This window comes from Octopus bimaculoides, chromosome 26, assembly GCF_046866305.1.
Source record: "Octopus bimaculoides isolate indiv1 chromosome 26, ASM4686630v1, whole genome shotgun sequence".
In the NCBI taxonomy this organism is placed as follows: Eukaryota; Metazoa; Mollusca; class Cephalopoda; order Octopoda; family Octopodidae; genus Octopus; species Octopus bimaculoides.
Window position 1 is genome coordinate 20,283,136 of NC_142953.1, and position 19,277 is coordinate 20,302,412.

At 38.3% G+C, this 19,277-nt stretch overlaps 1 protein-coding gene across 15 annotated transcripts in view; it reads right to left on the reverse strand.

Annotated features, from left to right (window-relative positions):
- Window positions 1-1,092: 1,092 nt before the first annotated feature.
- Window positions 1,093-19,277, reverse strand: part of LOC106867632 (uncharacterized) — a 291,771-nt gene continuing 273,586 nt past the window's right edge. For all 15 annotated transcript variants that reach the window (XM_089342993.1, XM_089342992.1, XM_089343005.1 and 12 more), the window contains 8 exons: window positions 15,293-15,472; window positions 13,825-13,965; window positions 12,481-12,620; window positions 8,030-8,159; window positions 7,178-7,378; window positions 5,999-6,168; window positions 3,822-3,963; window positions 1,093-1,968 (listed from right to left, as the gene is read on the reverse strand). In XM_089342993.1, the coding sequence (XP_089199119.1) occupies window positions 1,648-1,968; window positions 3,822-3,963; window positions 5,999-6,168; window positions 7,178-7,378; window positions 8,030-8,159; window positions 12,481-12,620; window positions 13,825-13,965; window positions 15,293-15,472 (1,425 nt within the window). In that variant the 3' untranslated portion in view covers window positions 1,093-1,647. The remainder of the gene's footprint in view (window positions 1,969-3,821; window positions 3,964-5,998; window positions 6,169-7,177; window positions 7,379-8,029; window positions 8,160-12,480; window positions 12,621-13,824; window positions 13,966-15,292; window positions 15,473-19,277) is intronic.

Below are 19,277 nucleotides of genomic sequence, written 5' to 3' on the forward strand. Positions count from 1 at the left end.
TATAGAATCATCCACTCACAAGATATTGGTCTGCCAAAGTCTATAGAAGAAAACATTTACTCAAAGTGTCATACAGGACTGAACCCAAAACCACAAGGTTACAAAGTGAACTTGTTAACCACACAGCCATGCCTCCATTGATTGTACTGTGACGATTTTTGATACTCTCATATCTTTTGAAATCCTTCACATTAAGAACACACACTATATTATATTTTTCTCAATCTGCTATTTTGTCAGATGGTGCTGTCACACGTGTGACAGTGGCAGGAGTGCTCTTTTTCTTCATGGGAAAGATGTCTAAAAAGGTGGAGGAGATGGTAGCTTCCTTATATATATATATATATATATATATATATCTGTTTATGCGTATGTATATATGTGCATACACACACACACACATGGTTCAGGGTCAAAACACCTGATGATAATTTGATGCCATCAAATTCTCCAGTCCAAAGTTCCATTCACCAGACTTATCAATAACAATACACACACACACACATGTATATGTGTATGTATATATATACATATATATATATATATACCCACACACAAACACACACCCCAATCTACCTATCTGTCTATGTAATTATTGAATGACAGGGGAACAGTTGTAATACAATCAACTTTATTAGCTTATGATGTTGCACAAGCACTCAGCCTACGAGCATGCTGCTTCTTATAGCAGAAACAACTGCAAGCTAATGAAGGTGATTACACAACTCGTTCCCTTGCCATTCATTAATTAATATTATGCTCTGTATTCACCTAACACTTTTATTCTTAAACATTTGACTATTGAGTTCTGACAACAGTTTATTAATACTCTATACACACACACACACACACGCACGACGGGCTTCTTTCAGTTTCCATCTACCAAATCCATTTACAAGACTTTGGTCAGCTCGAGGCTATAGTAGAAGACACTGAACCTGGAACCATGTGGTTGGTAAGCAAACTTCTTCTCACACAGCCACACCTGCACCTGTTTTATATGCTCTCCGTCACAAGACATCTCTCTTACAATAGCTGTAGACGTAACACGAAGATACGAAAGGCCGAAATAAAAACTAGAAAATTCACCTCTAAATAATAAATTCTTTCTTTCGTTTGTATTTGTTAGTGGTCAGGACATTTTGTGGTTATGAAACATTCGTTTTAAAAGCTAAACCTAACAAGTGATATGTTTTGTTCGTTTGTTTTTTTTTTTTTGTCATGCAATGAATAACATAATTCATTTGTAACAATGATATTTTTTTGTTTCCATATTTCATTATTGATATTATTGTTATCATTATTGACATCATGAAATATTTAATCACATATACACAAACATACATTGCAACCATGCACAATATTCTTACAAATAAAATTGGGAATGAAAGAGAGTTACCTAACAAAGTATATGTGCATTTGTGTGTGAGAGAAAGAAAAAGAGAGAGAGAGAGAGAGAGAGTGTGTGTGAGAGTGAGAAAGACAGAGAGAGAGAGAGAGAGAGAGAGAGACAGAGATGAGAAATAGTTTTTTAAATGATTTGAAAAAACAAAAAAAATACAAATTTATAGAAAACCGACATGTTTCCTAATAAGGCCACGGATCACTTGATGTTAGAAAGGGGAAAAAGGAAAAGCAGAAGAAAGTCTACTTTTTTACTTTATGACGAAAGGATGAGTTGGTGACATTTCTATGCAAGTGGCCGGCGCCACCAGTGCGTAACGGGGAGTGACTACGCACTGGAGATAGTTTGACAGGAGGTGAGACGCCCTTGTGCATTAGATCAAGTTTTTTAGTTTCATGTTCTAGCAAAATTGGGTTTAGACTGCTGTCACGGGTGACATTGGATAAAGAGTTATCTAAGAGGAAGCGGATATCCTTGATCTCATCTCCAGTACGAACACTGCGAGAGATGTAGCTCTGTCGTTTCTGAATCTCTTGTTTCAGCTGGTCCTTAAGAGTTGATACCTGGAAAGAGACAAAATTAAACGTTATATAAATCAATTAAATGCCTAATTTTCTGAGATAATAATATTGTTTACAGATGATAATTGTGAAAGCACATGGCTTAGTGGTTAGGGTGTTGCAATGACAATTACTAAATCATGGGTTCAATTCCCAGACCGTCTCCATTCAGTCAAGGGGCATTTTTCCTTATCCTTTTCTCTAATTCATCTTTCAAGTTACTTGGCCTCTGTAGAAGGGTATCCAGCAGTAGAAACCTAGTCAGAGCTAACTTTGGGTGCCTGATGCAGCTCTATAGCTCATTGGACCCTGTCAAACTGTCCAATCCATGCCAGCATGGAAAATACATATTGATGATGATGATGATGATGATTTACAAATTGTTTCAATCAATTTGGTCACCAGTTGTCATTAAGTGCCTTATCTTCAAACACACAGATTTGGTAGGTTTCAGAAGTAGGTATTCTTTTATTCTTTTATTCTTTTACTTGTTTCAGTCTTTTGACTGTGACCATGCTGCAGCACCACCTGAAAAGGCTTTAGTTGAACAAATCGACCCCAAGACTTATTCTTTGTAAGCCTAGTACTTATTCTATTGGTCTCTCTTGCCGAACTGCTAAGTCAAAGGGATGTAAATACACCAACATCGGTTGTCAAACAGTAGTGGGGGGACAAACACACAATGGGCTTTTTTCAGCCTTCGTGTACCAAATCCACTCACAAAGCTTTGGTTGGCCCAAGACTATAGTAGAAGACACTTGCCCAAGATGCCACGCAGTAGGATTGAACCAGGAACCATGTGGTTGGGAAGCAAGCTTCTTACCACACAGCCATGCCTAGGTGTAGACATATACAGTCTAAACATGGGGTTGATAGTTGAGAAAATAATTTATACATACATTTCTATATACACTGTAGAATGTGTGTGTGTTTGTGTGTGTATTCTCTCTCTCTCTTGGAGAGGCACAAGCACCTACACACACATATACACACGTGGCAGTAACTTCCGCCTACCAAATTCAATCACAAAGCTTCGGTCGACTCGGGGCTATAACAGAAGACACTCGCCCAAAGTGCCACGCGGTGAGACTGAACCCGAAACCATGTGGCTGGGAAGCAAGCTTCCTAACCACACAGCCATGGCCAGCCCAGGACTGTAAGTCGTGAGTTTGATTCCTGGAGGTGCATTGTGGCCTTAAGCAAGATACTTTATTACATATTGCTCCAGTTCACCGAGTTGGCAAAATAAAAAAAGAAAAAAGAAAAAAAGTCAGCCTTGTCATATTCGGTGTCATGCGGAGTCTCCCTGAGAACTATGTTAAAAGTACACGTGTTTGTGGAGTACTCAGCCACTTGCATGTTAATCGGATCAACTGGAATCCTTGCCATCGTAACCAATGGAGAGTCAGTTTTCTAACATACATATATGATGATGATGATGATGTTGATGTTGATGAAGATATATAATACACATACATACAAATAGATATTTCTATATACATCATCTTAAGTATCTTTGATTAACAAATGTTTATATAACTTTGAAGTCAGAGAAGATGAGAAAGAGAGACAGAAAGGAAGGGGCAGAGAAACAGATAGAAACATAGACAAGAGTCAGAGAAAAGAAACAGAGAAAGACACACACAGGAGAAGGAGAGGTATAAGAGAAAGTGAAAGTAAGTGAGAAGGGTTTAGGGGACAGAATGAAAGACAAAATGAAGAGAAAAAGAGGGGGAATTGGAGTGAGAGAAGAACGAGACGGGGAGTTGGAGTGAGAGGAGAACAAGAGTGGGAGGTAGAATTAAAATCAGGATTGAGTACATTTCTGCAGAAGTGATTGTCTGTCGGTTACTTACCTGTTCTTCTAAGCCCTTCACACGTTGTCTATGAGAATGTTCTCTGACCTCTAAGGTACGTTCAGCCTGTAACTTGGCTGTTTGTAATCTTTCTGTTTCCATTTCTGTTTCAGCCCGGTGTCGAGTGGTCATATCAATTAAACTGTTGAAAGAGGAAGAAGAAGAAAGAAAAAAAGAAAAAGAAATGAGAATTTATTCCTAACATTGGTTTCAAATTCTGGCACAAGGCCAGCAATTTCAGGGGAGGGGCTAAGTCAATTACATTGACCCCAGTATGTAACTGGTACTTTTTCCATTGACCCTGAAAGGATGAAAGTCTAAGCTGACCTTGGCAGAATTTGAACTCAGAATGTAAAGACGGATGAAATGCTGCTAAGCAGTTTGCCTGGCCTGCTGAGGACTCTGTCACCTCAGTGCCTTCTTAATAATAATAATAATGATAATAATAATAATAATAATAATAATAATAATCCTTTCTGCTAAAGGCACAAGGTCTAAAATTTGGTGGGAGGGGACTAGTGAATCACATTGATCCCAGTGCATGACTGGTACTTAATTTATCAACTCCGAAAGGATAAAAGGCAAAGTCAACCTCAGCGGGATTTGAACTCAGAATGTAGTGACGGGTGAAATACCGCTAAGCATTTTATCCAGAGTACTAATGATTCTGCCAGTTCACCACCTTAACAATAATAATAATAATCCTTTCTACTAATAGGCACAAGTCCTATATTTGAGAGATGAGGAATTATGCACATTTGACGGATATTTGTCCTCATCTTGTTTGTTGTTAACACAACGTTTCGGCTGATATACCCTCGCCCAAGGCACCTGATGAAGGCTGGAGGGTATATCAGCTGAAACGTTGTGTTGACAACAAACAAGATGAGGACAAATATCCATCAAATGTAAATAATGTAAATAATGTATAGGCACAAGGCTTGAAAATTTTGGGGAGGAAACTAGTCGATTATATCGACCCCAGTGTTTTACTGGTACTTATTTTATCGACCCCAAAAGGATGAAAGGCAAAGTTGGCCTTGGTGGAATTTGAACTCAAAAATACCATCAGTAGGTGTGTGTGTGTGTGTGTGTGTGTGTGTATTATAAGTGAAATGAAATGATTTGGAGCTGTTTGGATATAGAATATTTGCAACAGCTGACGGGACATCTTGTCTGTTTTGGTGACTGGACCTTTTGGCACTGGAAGCAAACATGCATGCATGAGCAGTGATATAGACATAGAGATAGATAGAATGAGAGAGAAAGAGAGAGAGAGTGAGAGAGAGATTACGATTTATTGATTGAGCACCATGACATAAATACTTTTCCTCTCCTCGGACACAAAAATAGAAATATGTCCACACACATACAGAGAGAGAGGGAGGGAGAGGGTGACATTACAATTCATTACTTGAACACAGCTGACATAAACAGAGAAGGGGGAGATGGAGAAGGGGAGGGAACGAGGGGAAATAATGAAAACATCTCGTGTCAAATAAGTCAGCATTGAATCAATGAGGCCAAAGAGTTGGCAGCAACACAGATATGCTAAAACGCCTCACTCTATTATAAGCACATATGAGGGTGTTGTGTGTGTGTATCACAAAATGCTCCCTTCACCAAGACCCTTTCAAATACCCAATAGTGCTTTTATGGGAGTGGCACTTTAGGGCCTACTGTATAAGCCTATATAGGTTTATACTCCAGGAGTAGTGTGGCACACTTAAGGACTCACTTTGGTGGCACACACTCTAGCCATGCCATTGCCAATGTCTAATCTGTGAAGGCATGTGGCTAAATGGTTAGGGGCATTTGGCTCATGATCGTATGGTCATAAGTTCAATACCCGACAGAGTGTTGTGTCGTTGACCAAGACACTTTATTTCACATTGGTCCAGTCAACTCAGCTGGAGTTGTACCAGTAATTCAAAAGGACCAGCCTTATCACATTCTGTGTCATGCTGAATCTCCCAAGAGAACTACATTAAGGGTCCGCATGTCTGTGGAGCGCTCAGCCAGTCGCGCATTAAATTTACAAACAGATTGTTCCATTAAGTGGATCAACTGCAACCCTTGTCATTATAACCGATGCCAGTCTACTTACACACACACACACACAAAGAAAGGAAGATGTGACTAATGAGATTGATTGATTGAAATAATCTTTAACCCACCGTTGTGCGTGATTTTGTTCTGTTTCTGCCAGCTGCGCCTGCAGTTGATGTATCTGCTGTTTCAGATCATTGTTATCCTCTTCCAATTTGATAAGACTGCGATCAAGATGGTTGCGTTCAAGGAAACTCTTGCTAGCCACCTCCTCTGTCTTTAGCTTTTCTCTTTCCACCTGAATGAAATGAAATGAATTCTTATACTATATTCTTATGCATACATGCTAAGGTACAAAATAATTATATATAGGTGCCTGGTGTTGCCATCTGGTTTCACCAGTCCTCAGTCAAATCGTCCAACCCATGCTAGCATGGAAAGCGGACGTTAAACGATGATGATGATGATGATGAGGTGCAGGTGTGGCTGTGTGGTAAGTAGCTTGCTTTCCAACCACATTGTTCCAGGTTCAGTCCTACTGGTGGCTGTGTGGTAAATAGTTTGCTTCCCAACCACATTGTTCCAGGTTCAATCCCACTGCATGGCACTTTGGGCAAGTGTCTCCTGCCATAGCCTCAGGCTGACCAAGGTCTTGTGAGTGGATTTGGTAGATGGAAACTGAAAGAAGCTTGTTGTATATGTGTGTGTGTGTGTTTGTCCCCCCACCATTGCTTGACAACCGATGTTGGTGTGTTTATGTCACTGTAACTTAGCAGTTTGGTAAAAGACACCAATAGAGTAAGTACGAGGCTTACAAAGAATAAGTCCTGAGGTCAATTTGTTTGACTAAAGGTGGTGCTCCAGCATGGCCGCAGTCAAATGACTGAAACAAATAAAAGAAAAAATATACATACATCTTAACCTGCACCTGGGTTCAGTCCTACCATGTGGCACTTTGGGCAAGTGTCTTCTGTTATAGCCCTAGGGCAGCCAGCCAACCAATGCCTTGTGAGAGAATTGGTTACATGGAAACTGTGTGGAAGCCTGTTGTATGTATGTGTAGGTGTATGTGCACTTGTATTTGTGCCTGTACCCCACACCACTGCTTGGCATCCCATGTTGGTTTGTTTACATCCCTCATAACTTAGTGGTTCAGCAATAAGAAGCCAATAGAATAAATACCACACTTAAAGAAAAAAAAACCCATAAGTACTAGGGCCGACTTGTTTGACTAAACCAAGTGGTGCCCCAGCATGGCCACAGTCCAATGATCGGAACCTAATCCAAACCTAGATGGCACTACTAACCTTATCAAGTGTCTTTCTCAAGGCATTTTTGTCTTTCTCCAGACGGATCTGAGATCTTTCCCATTCTTTCTTCTCTGTTTCAATATGAGAGAATTCCTGCTGATAATTGCCAAGTTGTTCTTGCAAAGATATCTTCTCAGACTGGATTTTCTGCAAGCGTTGGTTCAGTTCTTGTTCCTGTTCTTGCCGTTTAATCAGCATCTGGAAATTTAAACAATGAGCAACTTTATTAAAATGGTAGATTATGAATCAACTGAGAAGGACAATACAAAAAGTATTGAATAGTCTAAAATCTTCACATCTTTGGTTTTTTACCTCATTCTGAAAAAAAAAAAATTTATGTATACACACGCTGATATATAACCTCCGTTGGACTCCTTATTCGCATAATTACCGAACCTGGAGCTTAACTATGGTCTGTCCATAGCACTTACTCAGCATTACCTGAGTAACCTCTCATAACTTATATATATATATATGTGTACATTATCACCATCATCATCATCATTTAACATCTGTTGTCCCTACTGGCATGGGTTCGACAGTTTGATTGGGCTGGTACACTGGAAGGCTGCAACAGATTCCAGTCTGATTTGGCATGGTTTCTATGGCTGACCACGCCGAGAGTGTAATGAGTGCTTTTATGTGCTACTGGCACGGGTGCCATTTGCATGACACCAGTATCTGCCATGCCTGGGATTTTGCTCGGCTTGATGGGTCTTCTCCTCAAGCACGACATAATGCCAAAGGTCTCGGTCATTGCCACCGTGAGGCCCAGCACTCGAAAGGAACTCAGCCATACACACACACACATATATATATACATATGTATATAGAGAGATAGTTATATACCTGATGGTTTTGTCTCAGTTGTCCTTCTAACTCAGAATTACGTAGTTCCATCTCAGTGTTATCATTCTGCATCGATTGGATACGGTCCATTAGATTTTGGCTTTGTTTCTTTATTTCATTCAATGATTGCCTAAAGTGGACAAGAAGAAAACATTATTGATTTCAAATTTTATTGATATTTTCATTATTACTTATCATTTCTCATTAGCACCATAATTACAAACGTTGGTAAAGTCGTCAGAGCAGCAGATCAAAATGAGTTGCAGTATTTAAGGCTAGTGTAGGCAGTATTGCTTGGGGGTAGGGAGTGGCTCAACAAACTGAAGGGACAGCCCCTAGGTGGGTGACACACAAACACACTAGCTACATCATTGCACATATATATATTTATATTGCTCATGACTAGCACAATGATATTGCTCACATGTCAATACACACATCGCTTGTAAAGTTAGGAAAAGCATCAGCATCCCCACCAAATCTCTCCTTTAAATATGTAACTGATGCCTCGTTCTTTTTAGGTTACTGCCATTGATAAAATGGCAAAATGGATAAGGGATTCGTAGCTTTCTCAAAAAAAAAAAAAATATATATATACACACACACATATACACATACATATATATATACACACATATATATGTATATATATATACACATACACACATATATATGTATATATATATACACACACACACACACACACATATATACATACATATATATGTAGTGAAACTACCTCCTGCCATTAGATACAAACTACTATCACCATTACATACAATCTTCTCATTTAAATATAAATAAATGCGAGCGTAGTAGAGAACCCATTCCTTGTCATCACGTGACTGATTATTATTCGAATCGGCAACTTCTTCGAACCTTTCCCGCCAGAACGCAAACTGACCAATCACGGCCCCTAATAAGGTCACGTGATAGAGTAAAATTCTGAAGCCATCGGGAGCCCATAGTTTGTTATAAATAGCTTTAACTCATACCCAATAATTTGTCTCGGTCCAGTTTCTCTTTCAGAACTGTTCCGGGTACCACACGACAGCAGCAGCAGCAGTTCCAGCGACCACTTCAACAGCTTCGTCCAGCCAACGATGACCACCGCCGTCGCCACATCAGCAACAAGAGTCTACGACTACTATCCAGCATCATCGTCATGACCAACACGATTCTACGATTACTACTACCGAGCATCAATCTCCACCAGCGTCAACACGACTTACTATGTACACCACACCAAACTACCGCGGCACATCTCTCTCTTCGATTCTGTTAGGTGACTCAGCTTCACCACGGTAAATAAACAGACAAGAGTTCTTAAACAGACAAGAAATTCTCAGCCAGCGACGAACATCTGTATAACAAGAAACACGGCCCGGCATCGATGCCACGACATCACAACTAGTGATCAGCTCTGCCACACTCAGCCAACTCACTTTCACATACAGAACTTTTCCTATAGTGTACTAAAGGTCTGGTATAATTGCTCACATGTTATTGACTCTCTTTCTATCTGCTGTAAACACTCATACACACATGTATCACTCACATACACACTTTTCTTTGTATGACGGCCTGTCTTTGATTATGTTCTTATATGTCGCATTCACACTCTCACACAGACATACATCTTTAACGCCATAATAAATATCTCTGTTATTCATCTTATACGGTTGTAGTTTTTCATTACTGGTCATCTATGTTATCGTAGCATAACATATCATGTATATCATTATTGATATATATTATTTTGTGTTCGACCGTGTGACACGTTTAAATAAAAGGAGTCCTCTGTTTTTCCATTCGTCACCATTTCTCCTTTTATGAGTTCGCACGGTCGTCCCTTACATATATATATACACACACACACACACACACATATATATATATACACACACACACATATCTCTCTCTCTCTATATATATATATATATGTATATAGGTGCAGGCGTGGTTTGTGGTAAGAAGCTTGCTTCTCATGATTCCGAGTTCAGTCCTACTGTGTGGAACCTTCAGCAAGTGTCTTTTACTCTAGCCTTGGGCTGACCAAAGCCTCAAGTGAATTTGGCAGATGGAAACTGAAAGAACCCCATTGTATACATATCTATACCTATCTATCTATATATGTATATATACATACATACACATATTTATTTCTTTATTGCCCACAGGAGGCTAAACATAGAGAGGACAAACATGGACAGACAAAGGGATTAAGTCGATTACATTGACACCAGTGTGTAACTGGTACTTATTTAATCGACCTTAAAAGGATGAAAGGTAAAGTTGACCTCAGAATGAAACAGCAGATGAAATACCACTAAGCATTTTGCCCGGCATGCTAACGTTTCTGCCAGCTCGCTGCCCTTACATACATACATAGATATATCTTGTGTCTGGTGTTTGTCCTCCACCACCGCTTGACAACCGGTATTGGTGTGTTTATGTCCCCATAACTTAGCAGTTCGGCAATAGAGATTGATAGAATAAGTACCAGACTTAAATAAGAAATAATAAGCGCTGGGGTTGATTCATTCAACCAAAAATTCTTGCAGGTGGTGCCCCAGCATGGCCACAGTCTAATGACTGAAACAAGTAAAAGATAAAAGATATATATATTATGGAAGATTTTGGATCTGAGACAAAAGCCTGGGTTGTCCGTCCATATACGAAAAGTAGAATTTCAACCCATAAAATGCTTCACAAAGATATTTATGTAAAATAAACGTTCCGATATGAGAAGCAAATCTATTTGCGTATATTTGCTTCTCATATCGGAACATTTATTTTACATAAATATCTTTGTGAAGCATTTAATGGGTTGAAATTTTACTTTTCGAAAATGGACAGACAACCCAGAATTTTGCCTCAAATCCACAATCTTCCATAATATTCCAATATTCCAATTAACTTTGAGCACTAAATAGTTGTGCTATATACGGAGTATAAGTCTCTCTGTCATACATACATACATACATACATACATACATACATACATACATACATACATACATACATACATACATACATACATACATACATACATACATACATACATACATACATACATACATACATACATACATACATACATACATACATACATACATACATACATACATACATACATACATACATACATACATACATACATACATACATACATACATACATACATACATACATACATACATACATACATACATACATACATACATACATACATACATACATACATACATACATACATACATACATACATACATACATACATACATACATACATACATATATATATATATATATATAGTGCAGGAGTGGCTGTGTGGTAAGTAGCTTACTTACCAACCACATGGTTCTGGGTTCAGTCCCACTGCGTGGCACTTTGGGCAAGTGTCTTCTACTATAGCCTCGGGCCGACCAAAGCCTTGTGAGTGGATTTGGTAGATGAAAACTGAAAGAAGCCCATCGTATATATGTATATATATATATATATATGTTTGTGTGTCTGTGTTTGTCCCCCAACATCGCTTGACAACTGATGATGGTGTGTTTACGTCCCTGTGACTTAGCGGTTCAGCAAAAGGTTCCAATAGAATAAGTACTAGGCTTACAAAGAATAAGTCCAGGGGTCGATTTCTTTGACTAAAGGCAGTGCTCCAGCATGGCCACAGTCAAATGACTGAAACAAGTTGAAGAGTAGATATATATAGTTCTGCCAGAGATTTGCAAGGTTTAGAAGTGGAAGTCTTCAAATAGCATCCGGACAGATTTTTATCTGAGATACCAGATGAACTCACATCGCGACAGGAGACAGAAAGAAAAGTGGCTCTATCCAACACACTATTTCACCAGAAACAATACAAAAAACAAATGCAAAAGGTGGTGCTCCAGTATGGTCTCAGTTTCTGGCTGAAACTAGTGAAAGATAAACTATATATACCGGATTCAGTCCCAGTTAGATTTCAATGCTGACAACAGGTGTTGTGAAGTCGGCACCAGCTACAACAAGTGAACCGTTTAGGAAACTTAGAGCTGTCTGCATCCCAGATTGTTGTAACCTGACCTCAATTACATCACTAAACACCCGAGACCCCCTTCTAGTCCCTACCTCACACGGCTTCAAAACAATCTCTTTCTTTCTTTGTTCTGTGTCTGTCTGTCTGTCTCTCCCAACTTCATGTTTTCCCATCTTTCTCACTCCCTCCCCCCTTGTCTCTCTCTCTCTCTTCCCCCCCACTTCTTGCTTGTCTCTCTGTCTGTCTGTTTCTCTTTCCTTCCTTCCTTCCTTCCTCTTATCTCTCTGTCAGTAGCAGACTTAAAAATAAATTCTAGGGAGTGATATGTTCTACTAAAACCCTCAAGGTGGTGCTCCAGCATGGCTGCAGTCCAATGACTGAAACAAGTAAGTAAAAACAATAAAAGAAGAATAATTGTATTACTTGGAAGCATCCAGTCTTTCTTGGAGTACACGACGGTCATGTTCACTGCTGGTGAGGGCCCGTTGCATCTGGTTGATTCTTTCATTCATGTTGTTGATTGTAGACGCACTGTCCGACAGTGACAGATTCAATGCTTGGACCTGTGGGAATTAATGGCATTCATTCATTTCCTGTTCAATAATAACTTGACTATTAGAAACAAGAATAAATACTTATTTTGGTAAACGGTAACATTTTAATTAATACATAATGATACACATATATATCGTTAGTAAATCTGAGAGAAGAACACTCTAGGTTATAGAGCAGTAGAATATTTAGAGAAAGATAGTTATGGCCAGTTTATGGGGTTGCCCAGGGTTTCATGTCCATAAAGTGCTTAGTTTGTCAGACCCTGTGTGTAAAGCTAATCGCTTTATGGATGCAATATCCTGGGTTACCCTATGAACTGGCCTTAGTTAACATTCTCTAAATATATAGACATATATGAGAGGTTTATCCATTTGTAATCACAAAATATGAACTCCTATCGGAACTTACATACCATGGACAAGAAGCTTTTTTACCCATTCTACACAACACATTCCTTGGATAATGCAACAGCAAGTTTAACATCCAACATATATTTTTATTTCTATTCCTATATTTCCCTTTATACTTTCTATGTCTTTCCCTTTCCAAAATAACTCCTTATATTATATTATTATTTTTCTGTTTAACTCTCTCACATTGTCTCTGATGATGGGATATCTTTTATGCCCCTGAAACAGCTGTCAGACTACCTTTCTCTTTATAAAATGTCCCAGAAATTTCACATTGCCTTGGCCTTGTTATCTTATTTTATTTAACATGCACACAGACACACACATATATGCACATATACATATATTCATATATATATATATATATATGTATGCATGTATATATATATATCTATATATAAATATATTGGTGTCTAGCTTTGGGAAGGTCTGTGGCACACACACACACACACAAATATGTGCATGTGGTTAAGAAGTTTACTTCCTAAGCATGTGTTCGGTCTTGGATTCAGTCCCACAGCATGGGCAAGTATCTTCTACTATAGCCCCAGGCTGACCAAAACCTTGAGTGGATTTGGTAGATGGAAATCCTGGAAGAATCTCCTTGTGTCTCCTTGTTTTGACATCACACGATGGTTGTAAACCATCGTCAACAGCACTTTTAAAAGGGCACCACTTTTAGGTTTGCTGTAGGCAAAATGTGTTTTTTGTGGGGTCCAGGGGTGGCACACACTCTAGCTACACTAATGACAAAAAGCAATATTAATAATTATGTACAGGTGAACAAGTATTTTATGCTTACCTTGTCCTTATGTTGATTGCCAGTAGCTTCAGTCTTGGCCAAATTCAGAGATAGTCTTTCAGTTGTTAACTGGCTTGACTGCACTTTACTTTCAAGGTCTTGCACCTGCTTGGTGAGGGTTTCAATCCTATCTAGTTGAACCTAGAGATAATAACAGCATACACACATATAATATATATATATATAAATAATTATTACACACACACACAACACATCCCATGTGCACGTCCTTTTGTTGTTTGTTATTTTTAATGTTCCCCCCCTCTTGCTCTTTTTCTCTCTAGCCAGGTAACCATATCTGTTTCTGCCTCCGTGTCAAACTCTGACCTTTCATCATTTGACACAAGATCACCTCCTCCAATGCCTCACCCCTCTCAAAGATTCCTTGTCCTGCAAATTGTTTGGTGACCCTGACGGTGCTGGTGCCACGTGAAAAGCACCAGTCTACACTGTGAAGTGGTTGGCATTTGGAAGGGCATCCAGCTGTAAAAACCCTGGCAAAACAGACACAGAAGTTTGGTGCAGGCTCCTGCCTGGCCAGTTCCTGTCAAACTGTCCAACCCATGCCAGCATGGAAGGTGGACGTTAAACAATGATGAGGATAATTATATATGTGTGTGTGTGTGTGTGTGTGTGTGTGTGTTTGTGTGTGTGTGTGTATATATATATATATATATGTATTGATGTAGGCATGGCTGTTTGATTAAGAAGTTTCATTCCCAACCCAATGGTTTTCGGTTCAGTCCCACTGTATGGCACCTTGGCAAAGTGTCTTCTCTTCGACTATAGCCTTGGGAGTGAATTTGGTAGACAGAAAAATTAAAAGAAGCCTGTTGTATATGTATGTAAATGTGTGTTGTGTGAAGGCACGTGGCTCAGTGGTTAGAGTAATCAGCTCACGATCGTAAGGTTGTGAGTTCAATTCCTGGTGATGTGTTGTGTCCTTGAGCAAGACACTATATTTTACATTGTTCCAATCTACTCAGCTGGCAGAAATGAGCTGTACCTGTAATTCACAAGGGGCCAGCCTTATCGCATTTAGTGTGTCAGGCTGAATCTCTCTGAGAACAATGTTAAAGGTACACGTGTCTGTGGAGTACTCAGCCACTTGCACGTTAATTTCACAAGCAGGCTGTTTCATGGATCAGATGAACCGGAACCCTCATTATCGTAACCAACGGATGTCAGTTTAATTTTTGTGTCTCCTCCTCTTCACATCACATGATAGCTGTAAATGAGTGTCACTGTCATACAAGCAGTGTCGGTCATTTCCAATATTCTGAAAGAACATGTCTGGCCACGGAGAAATATTACCATGCTTAGAAACAGTTGAGGGTTGGTCACACGGAGGGCATCTTGCTGTAGAAAACCTTCCCAATTAAACTCCACCTGGGCCACAGAAGCATAAAACAAGTAGACATTAAGATGATGATGATGCTGATGATGATGAGGGAGAGGATTTACTTACTTGGTTTTCTGTTTCTTTGTCTGTCATAGTCATCTTGAAACGTTGTAATTCTCCTTCCAAAGCTCGTCGTGCCAATTCCACTTTGGTCACTCGGTTCTCAGTTTCTTCGAGGGTGACACGAAGTTGTTTCTTTTCTTCATCCACACGTGTCTCATTCATCTTCATCTTTGATACCTTTTCCTGAAACACACATCAAATATATATACATATATATATACGAGAGTAAGCACATAAATGTGAAACAAGGTGGAAAAAAGAGTACTCAAATACCAGAGGTAGAGTAATATGCTTTATTAATAAAGCTGCAAAGACATCACAAAAACTGTTACTCAGAGTTTCATGTTCCTGTTTGTTGGAGGGTTTTGGTTGTGATGTCTTTTCAGCCTTATTAGAATAAAATATATATATATATATATATATATATATATATATATATATATATATATATATATGTGTATATATATATATATATATATATATATATCAAAAGGATGTGTTATAACGCTATTCCACATATACAAAAAAAGCCATTCCAACAATCCAACATACCTCCATCATCAACTGCCCCACGGATACCATTATGGTTTCGGCATCTGGGCAGGACCATTCAATCTGGCAGTGTCAACAGCACTAAAAGAAGTGCTACTTGGGAATAAACATACCAAAAAAACAAAACACACACCTTTCAAACACATTTACCCCATGTACAACAGTGTGCAATCAAATATAAGTAGGATTAAACACTAACTTTAAAATTAAACCACAAGAAACACATAAATCTATGTACATCTGTATCGGTATTACTAGTAAAGCTACAATAACTAAATTATATACTAAATAGCGACCAATCTTTAAGTCCATACAAATAACAATTCCACCTGTCTTCCATAATAACAAAAAGTGAAAGCTTTATATTCAATTCTCTCCAAAACAAAACACAATTGAATTTAATGAATAATATAATAATTATGAGTGAAATACATTATTTCATAATTCAAAAGTTAATAATGAAAACACTACATACTCTTAATATATATTACCTTTACAAGCTATAATGTAAACTTCTCAGTAACTAATAAAAACAATATATATATACACACACATATATATATATACACACACACATGCACATTACAGATTATTTAAGATGTCATAAGGTGAATTTAGTAAGTCATACTATAACATTACAAGTGTAGAGTTAGTGATGGTGACCAGGCTACACTGCATTGTGAATACATGTCATCATAATGTAAATCTTAATATATAAATCTGAAGTTGTGTGTTTGTGTGAAGCCTTTTTGAATGTTTATAGAAATCCACATTTTCCACTTTTTCGTAAAAATTTTTTACATCAATGGAATTTTCTCGATGTGAACTTTCCAGTGCAGTAATTAGATTTTTAAAATTCCGTTTACTTTGTGTGATTTAAGGGAGATTTGGCTGTTGTTTCTAGCAACTTTTATATTTCATCCCTTCTACCTGGAACGCCATTCTTACACACACGCTCAACATAAAAATATAGAGAGTAAGAGTAAAAGAGGGAGAGAGAGAGAGAGAAAGTGATACATTCAACGTCATAGATTAAACTTTCATCTCAGTATTCTTTACCTATTTTTCATAACATAGATACGTAAAAACACACACAACCACACATACATGACCTGTGACAACAACATACACATTGCTCTCAATCTCTATTCATTTCTCCCCCTCTTCCTCTCTCGTTCTCTCAAATGTATACACGTGCAAGTAAACAATCATTCACATCGTGGTATATTTACAAAACATCGATGGCATAACTAGAGTTGTATCCCCCAACTTTGGAAGGTCATAACTTTCATAAAAATGAATATTTTTTAATGAAATTTTCTATGCATATATTATTTATTATGTAGATTCCAAATATACAAGAATTTTCGGTGAAAGTGTTTTGGAAGGGGGTGGGGTACAATATTCGGAAATTCCACTTAAATTCCTCTTAACTTCCAGGAAAATGAATATTTTTTCATGAAATTTTGTACAAATGTACCTTGATGTATGTACATTTCAAGCATGTAGGAATTTTGAAGGAAACAACTGCAGGTTATTTTTGAGAAGTCTTCCCCACTCGGTGGTGTTTCGGAGCAAGTCATCCATATTTGTTTCATTTTTCTCTATTATGTGCTTATGTGCATCCTTAGATTTCTAATGAAGTAATAGGCAGTGAAGAGAAGCAGTCATAAGAAAACTTTTAACTACCCCTATTCCTTTCTCTCCCCCTCTCTACCTCTTCCTCTCTCGCTCTCTCAAAAGCATACACGTGCAAGTACACAATCATTCAGTAAAATATAACTCATGTTCGTCAATGTTTTGCAAATTTACCACGATTTTCACTAGGGTGTTAGGGTTAGGGTTTTAGGGTCAGGGTTAGGGTTTAGGATTAATGTTATGGTTACGTTTTTTTAAGGTTAGGGTTAGGGTTTAGGGTTAGTGTTAGGATTAGGTTTAGGGTTGGGTAATCGTGCGGGTGTTAATCTGAAAAATTACAGATATGTGAAAAGTACCGACCCTGCCATCTATTATAACTTTTGTTGTTCTGTTTAATATATACATAGATTATGCCTCCAAAGGAGAGAGTTTGCTGGGGAAAGATAGCAACCGGTTTAAAGTGACAGCCACAGACTGCAGCAATTCACCACATTCCAGTAGCTACTTTGAACATAATGCAAAATGGTGCATCAACACCTTCTGCCCAATTTGATAGAATTCTGGCAAAACTGTGTAGCAACAGATCAGCAGCAATTGCTTCATCACAAATTGCCATCCTAGCTCCTGTGAAAAGGGATTACCCTGCTATGTATAATCAGGGCAGCGCAAAAAGTTGTTTTGCAAGCATTTCTATAGCCAATTAGACGAATGAAATTTATGTACGCTTAATAATTTTACGCAAAACAGCCTTCAGACTTTCCCTATTAATTTCATCGTCTTTTGAATTATGAACATATTTACATCATAAGGGTTTTTTCGTTGTAAGGCTTTCTTTTTTAGTTGATTTTCAGCTAGCAAGACTTTTCGTAGATGGCATAATAAGTCACACCCGGACAAGGTCGGGTTATACTGCTAGTATATAAATAAACAAAAACAGCATACAAGAAAAAAAAAAGACTCAGAAAAAGTCAAAAACAAATATGGAAATAACTATCTCTAATTAAGGCACAAGGTCAGCAATTTTTAGGGGAGGAGTTGATTAAATCTACCCCAGTGTTTGATTGGTATTTGATTATAATAACCCAAGAAAGTTATTATACCCAAGATGTTAAAGTTGGCTGAAAAGAGTTTGGATTCAGGACACAGAGAACCAAAATAAAAACTCTAACAATTCTAATAATTCTCACTAATTCTGGTATAAGGCCCAGCAGTTTTGAGGGGAAGGTGTTAGTCGACTATGTCAACCCTAGTACTTGACTGGTACTTTAATAATAATAATAATAATGATCCTTTCTACTATAGGCACAAGGCCTGAAATTTTGGGGGAGGGGACTAGTCGATTATATTGACCCCAGCACTCAACTGGTACTTATTTTATTGACCTTGAAAGGATAAAAGACAAAGATGACTGTGGCAGAATTTGAACTCAAAACGTAGTGATGGACAAAGTGCTATGAAATATTTTGTGTGGTGTGCTAATAATTCTGCCAGCTCACTGCCATAATGATAATAATATTCTTATCTACTCTAGGCACAAGGCCCGAAATTTTTGGGGAAGGGGCCAGTCGATAAGATTGAACTCCAGTCGCAACTGGTACTTAATTTATTGACTCCTGAAACAAATCAACATCGGTTGTCAAAGACACATGCTCCCATATCATCATTTAGCATTCGCTTTCCATACTGGCATGGATTGGACAGTTTGACTGGGTTAGCACAATGGCAGGCTGCACCAGACTCCAGTCTGATTTGGCATTGTTTTCTACACCTGGATGCCCTTCCAAACGCCAACCACTCT